The sequence below is a fragment of the Thunnus thynnus genome, chromosome 7, assembly GCF_963924715.1.
Source record: "Thunnus thynnus chromosome 7, fThuThy2.1, whole genome shotgun sequence".
Classification (NCBI taxonomy): domain Eukaryota; kingdom Metazoa; phylum Chordata; class Actinopteri; order Scombriformes; family Scombridae; genus Thunnus; species Thunnus thynnus.
Window position 1 is genome coordinate 11564524 of NC_089523.1, and position 6589 is coordinate 11571112.

At 38.5% G+C, this 6589-nt stretch overlaps 1 protein-coding gene across 1 annotated transcript in view; it reads right to left on the minus strand.

Moving 5' to 3' along the window:
• LOC137185867 (mitochondrial intermediate peptidase-like) overlaps positions 1 to 6450 on the minus strand; it is a 37333-nt gene extending 30883 nt beyond the window's left edge. The window contains exons 1-10 of the mRNA XM_067594314.1: positions 5836 to 6450; positions 5553 to 5726; positions 4881 to 4969; positions 4631 to 4717; positions 4049 to 4112; positions 3724 to 3906; positions 2942 to 3098; positions 2624 to 2672; positions 1936 to 1996; positions 1677 to 1729 (exon numbers count right to left, since the gene is read on the minus strand). Coding sequence (XP_067450415.1) covers positions 1677 to 1729; positions 1936 to 1996; positions 2624 to 2672; positions 2942 to 3098; positions 3724 to 3906; positions 4049 to 4112; positions 4631 to 4717; positions 4881 to 4969; positions 5553 to 5726; positions 5836 to 5982 — 1064 coding nt within the window. The 5' untranslated portion in view covers positions 5983 to 6450. The remainder of the gene's footprint in view (positions 1 to 1676; positions 1730 to 1935; positions 1997 to 2623; positions 2673 to 2941; positions 3099 to 3723; positions 3907 to 4048; positions 4113 to 4630; positions 4718 to 4880; positions 4970 to 5552; positions 5727 to 5835) is intronic.
• Positions 6451 to 6589: the final 139 nt, after the last annotated feature.

Below are 6589 nucleotides of genomic sequence, written 5' to 3' on the forward strand. Positions count from 1 at the left end.
GTATTGGACTCTGAGCGTTTCCAAAACGCGGGTGACCTACGCTCAACAATGTACCTGAACACCTCCTGTGTAGACACAACTGTTCACTCGCTGCTGCTGCTGATCTGATAAACGTGCTGCTCACGCTATGTTTGCTCAAAAGATTTGTGCTTTGTCTGAAGTGACGCTTCACACTCGCCACGGTCTCGGAACATATGAGACAAAACTGGTTTTGAACTGCCCGTGAAAGTATTTGCTTCATTTTACGCGCTTAACTACAGTCATTGTGTATTGGGCTCTGGGCTCCTCCAAAATGCGGATGACCTACACTCAACAATGTACCTGAATGCCTCCTGTGTAGTCAGTCGCTGCTGCAGCTGATCTGTAAAACATGCTGTGCTTTCTGTCTAAACACGGGGTAAGAGTGTCCATTCTTGATTAAAAGCTCTGTTTTTTCTATGCCTGCTTTTCTCTCTTTAGAGCACTTTTCTCGGACTCGTGTCATGCCTCATCTCTGGTCTCTCTCTGACATGCTGGAGTCAGTCGGCAGAGCCCTGAAGCTCCATCCTGACCCTGCACAGAGCTCATTGATCACTGTTTTTTTCACAGTTTATTAACATTAAACTTATCGCGTGTCCAGATTGCACCAAATTTGACACTGCACTCCCTTGGGTCCCCAGCTATTCACCTGCCAAGTGTGGAGTTGATCGGATGAATGGTTCAAGAGATACATGAAGGACATACATACAGACAGAGATTCCTTCCTTTAGTAGAGAGAAGAGATACGCACTCACAAATGTTTGGCATCTCAGCAACAAATTACTTGAACAATATAACAATTATCAAGATTGTTGTTGATTCATTTCAATCCACTAAATATTTCAACACAAATGTTGGTCACTGTAGACGGATGAATATTCATGTTGGCCAAGTTCATAAACTCACTCAAAAAAATTGTTAAATTTGCTTTTTTGAAGAACACCATGTGCACGCAGCAAATCTTACCTGTATGAATTAAATAAAAAACTAGAATAAAAATAATACAAATACAATATAGTATAATAATTATAATATAATAAATATATAAATTCAAATACAACTTTCAGGGCTAAAAACAACACAAGCAAGCAAATAAACTTTATCGATTACCAATTAGTATTACTATAAATACTACTTTGAACAAGGTTCAAGGATATGGCAAAATCTTCTTGTTATAGAACATTTGTAAACAATCATATAGAGAGAAGGGAGTAAGAACACTCCCGACACACTCAGAGAAATAGTTTGGCTAAATTTGATCTAAAATTGTAAAATTCTTGTTCATATTTTATTAAGATTAAGTAGTCACGTGTCAAATATACAGTAGTGAAATAAATTTGGAGCCCAAAACTCATCTGGACGGAGGGCTAAAATTAAAATAACTCCTTGAATGGTGGGACATGTTAAGTATGCCAGATTGTATGGTCCTGAATCAGAGAAAGTGTAAAAGAGAGAGAACACAACTCCCACACTTCTCCCTTAATCACCTTTTGTAACACCTGACACCTGCGGAAAAGCTGGGATGCAATAACATCTTGTACCATGCTGGAATATGGAGTTACAAACATCTAAAAACCATCACAAAGATACAGATTGAGATGACTTCATCAAATGACAGTTAGCTGAAAAATAAGTTTCATAAGATGCCAACTACTCACCTTTCAGCACGCAAGACGCCACTGAGGAAGGGATGATCCCATGGCATGAGCTCCTGTGTAACAACAAACAATGTATGTCTTTTACATGTAATGCCAAATAAATTACACTAAAAGAGACATAACTAAATTACAGTAGCCTAAATCTAAAACTGAATAAGACTGATTATGAGTGAAATGTGTAATATTTGCACTGATGTAAGTATCAGGATATACTGTGATGTTGGGTAATGGAGAAAGTTGTGAACAAAATATCACTCACAGAATTACGAGGGTTGAGTTTTTTCTTCATGTCCCTCATCATCTTGAAGTCTTTTGCTGTTCTGTGAGATAAAAAGAAAAACATAAAAATGAATTAAGAGCTAATTGACTAGAGGCATTCAATCCAGTCTTTACCCACCTATACTTAAGTCAAGGTCAAGGGGGGCTAGAGCCTATCCCAGCATGCATTTGGCTGAAGGCAAGGAAACACCCTGGACCTGATGCCAGGCTACCAGGCTCACATTCATAACTGTAGGTAACTTAAGAGTTTCAGGTCCACATGAACTGCATATATTTGGACTGTTTAAGGAATCCTGAGCAGACAGAATTTTCAAGCAAAAACACAGTGAGAGCATACCGCACAAAATTATCACACCACACAAAAAATATCTGAGAAGAATACCTCAGGCTGAGAATCAACAGCACACCTGACATGAACTCATCAAATCACTTTTTCCCATAAAGGGTAAGACTTTCACACATCCCCCTCTCTCAGACATCAAATCAGTGTTGTACAAAAACTACTAATTGAGTAGTTGAAAGAGTTTTTAATGACAAAGCTCTCTTAAAAGGCAATCTAAAACAAAAATTAGGTCATGATGGTAACGACCATCTACATTTTCAAACTGTGCATCACATCTATACATTTTTTTATATCTCTGAAACAAACTTTTAAGAGGAAACTGTACCTGTCTGACAGCTTGTCAGTTAACAGCTGAAGAAAGCTCATCACCGTCTCTGAAAAGGGCAATAAAAATAAAGTTGTAAAACTACCTGAAACTAGTAGCCAAAGGCACAAAAAGAGCAGCTTAGAAAAATGATTTCTGTGGATTATATTGAAACTAAAAGGTGTCTTTTGGAATTATTATTGGTATTGAATTAATCACCATTAAATACATTTTTCTATGTAATCCAGCCTTTTCATGACCTCTACATCAAACAGTGACACAGCTACAGTACAGTCTAACAATGAATAAACGAATACTGAAGAGCAGAGATGAATCAACCTGGTGTTTTGGCCATCGTGCCCTTCAGGGCTCTGTCTCCGTAGGACTCATATCCCACCAGTTTGGCCAACTTGTATCTGCATTTCAGCAGCTCCTCCAGACAATCCATCAGATCTGCGTTTGGATAGAGGTAAATCCGGTAGGCAATTTCTCGCACCTAAGAGTGGAAGACAAGACGGAGCAAAATTCATAATAAAACATAACATTTAAAAGCAACATATCAACGAGGCTGTAAAAGTCTAGAATGAAAAAACACAACCTATTTAGTTGCAAGAAGGATTGAGACTAAGATATCTCTGGATGTAACCAATGATTAGTGTTTACTTATGTTTTTATACAATGATGTAAATTATTTTTTCTCTTATATGACTTTGACTGTATCCCTACTTAATATGCTAATGTCTCATACTACTGGACTGAAACTCTGGATTGTGCTGTTACCCTCCTTTAAGACAGAATAATATTCACCTTAGCAGTACTATAGTTATATGAAGGTTAAACAGAATATGTATACCCAAAAAATTAGTTATTATAGTTCTTTAAGTACTTAGAATTTCTTATAACTTTATAATATAAGCATCAGAAAGTACAGAAGTCAATATTTAATTAATATAAATACTCTCACTAAAAAAAAATTTGATTACCAATCAGGACAGGATAGGCTAGTAATAATTTCCAACCTGCTGTTGGAGCCAGCCCTATGATCTGTCACATGGCAAAGGCGCCACCTGCTGGACAATGGGAAAAATATTCCAGTGACACACACCAAATACATTACATACCAAGTCATCAGGGGAATCTGCATGTAATCCTCCAACTTGGATGAAGCTTCCTTCATTTGCAAAGTGCAGGTGTAGATGTTCAGGAATTGCAGACCTTGCAATTCTGTTCGGCATGTGAGAGCCAACCAGAAACTCATTGTTAAGATCCAAGAGCTTCACGTGAAGAGCGACGGCCTCCTTCCTCTGCAGAGAAAAGAGCAGCAAGTGTAGTACATCAGTTACACTGAACAGGAGAGGATGTGTTATTGATGCTGTCTTTATGTATTTTTGATCTTTTCTCATTCATGTTTCACTTCGAAGCCGGAGCGAATCACGATCAACTCACCAGTTTCTCATCAAGATGAATCCCACTGATTTCAAAGTCAAACATGAACAACTCTGCCACTCGCCTAGAAAGGTAGAAATAAATGAATATTTAAACCATCATAATTAAATGTTGATATAATTATGCAAAGTGTTAACTATAAATCCTACAGACGGGGAAAAAATTAAAGGGAAAATCTGAATAAATGAGTGAAGACGTGGATGCTTCCATGCAGGGTACGAGAGATCACTGAATGTTTTCATATGGAAATAATGTGAGTCATACTATGGTCACAGTCAGCAGATGTCGCCCAAATGAACACTTGTTGGAGATTGTTGAACTAATGAAAGTGACCTTCATCACCATCTTTGAAACACCAAATGAGGGAGGATCTTTTGGAGGAATGAGTAGAGTTCAGACACTTGGAGAATCTATGACAGGGACCATTCAAGCTGTTCTGGGGGCCTGTGCCTTACTGTAACCCCTTGTTGTTTTTTTCCTTTCATTTGTCATCCATCTGTATTCCTGTTGTTGCTTCAACACTTATTGCAGATGTACAAAGGCTGAAGTTGTGCCACAGACTAAAGACAGCAGTAAAACTACCTTGTATCAGGGTCCAGCTGAGCCACAACATCCGGGTTGTCCAGCAAATTCTTGAGGCTCTTGCAGAGCTTAACATTTGTGTTCAGCCTGAAACATACAACCAGCAAATCTGAACATCTGTCAAATACTACTCATGATTTGTCTCAACTCGAGCAGACCAGCAGTGTCATATATGACAACACATTTTCTTGGTGTTGTGAAACCAATTTTTAATGATGAGTTAATAATAACAACACGTGTTGCTTCTTACTTCTCTACAACTGTGCCAATCTCTATGCACGTCCTCTCTGCGGCCTCACGAAACGCTGGATCTGGATGTGCCACTTTTACAAAGTCTGCCTGGATATGGGAGAAAAATTACATCTTACATATAGTACAGTTCAATGTAATAATGACAAGGTTGCCACATGAACTGACAAGCCAGGCTTTTCGAGCAGCTATTACGAGCAAAGTGTGCAGTATTCAATTCAATTCAAAAATACTTCATTTGTCCCTCAAGGGGCAATTTGAGGCAAGCAAGTTTGCAAACACGTACACATATACAATATAATTTCTTTATACATACAAAAAATATATATATCTAAAAAAATACAAATATGACAATGTTAGAAAGAGTTAAATACAAAGGAATTAATGGCAGTGGCCCAGTCTGTAGCTGGACAACATCCATCACCACAAGGGCACATATTACATCAGAAGGGTCAAAAGTGTCAAAGTGCAAGTGCATTTATCAGTCTATACACAAGGTAAACTGACTGAGTATGCTGCACAGTTTTAGCTACAGCTGGAGTTGGAGGGGATTAATGGTTGCACATGCAAATAAATCATAATGTAGCTGAATAAAACAACTGACAATAGTTTAATTACATCTCTGCCCAGTTATTATGAGAAGGTTGAGCGCATTGTGAGGTGTTCAACTCACCAGATCAGCCACTTTACACAGACCATCTGAGAGCTGGTCAAAAGCTGCGACAGTCTCAACCCCTGGAGCACAAGAACAAGCTTTTTCCACCAGGAGCTTGGTGCTTTTCAGAGCTGCTTCTGTGGCAACCTGGAAGCCTGCAGGACAGTTCAGCTCTGGCACTCCAAACAAACCCTGCAACCACAGAAACACACACACACAGGTTACCACCAATCAAAGCAGTGTATTATTTCACTGAAGCTGTGTTGTAAACCGAACAGAGACATTTAAGAAAACTACAGACCTTGTGTTTCTCGGACAGGTTCAGTCTTCTGTGAGGTTTGGTATTGAAAGCAGCTCCAACAGGTGACCATGTTGTGACATTTCTCCGTACATGTGTCCACAAGCTCCTGTGCTTTACAAGGTAAAGCAACCTTTTACAAGCAGACATTTTGTACTAAATGCTGCTGTATGTATGTCCTCTTGTACTGAGCTAATATCTACTGAAGGCTTGTGGTGCTGACAGAGGACATGCTAAACTTCAGCTGCAATGTTAGCCTGTTTGCAAAAACTCAGACGAATGTAAATAACTCATGTATTGTTAAATAGCGTTAATATATTCTTAAGCTTTCTCTTTAGGAGAATTAAAGGCTAACTGTTTGTTTTTTAGTTATGTATGAGGCGTACCTGTCAGTCCAATCAACACAACAGCTCACATGTTAGCTTGCTGGCTGATTATCAACGACCGTTGCAGCACGTATTTTCGTGAAAAAGAGAAATATATGAATGAGAATTGAAGAAAGCCGTATTCATTGCGGATAAAAAGCGATTATATTGTGTGTACTGTTAGAAATAATGTTGCACTTTTGTAATGTTTTTAAAGAACAAGAATAAACAAATATACAAATCAAATCTGTCGAAAGTGCGACAAGTTACCAAAAATTAATTCCCCGTACGTGATGACGTCACACGGAACTGGCGTTGGGTACTTTTTTTTAACGCCCCTTCACAGGTAGGTCATGCTGGATATTTATGTGATGTATGAAAATCATATTTAA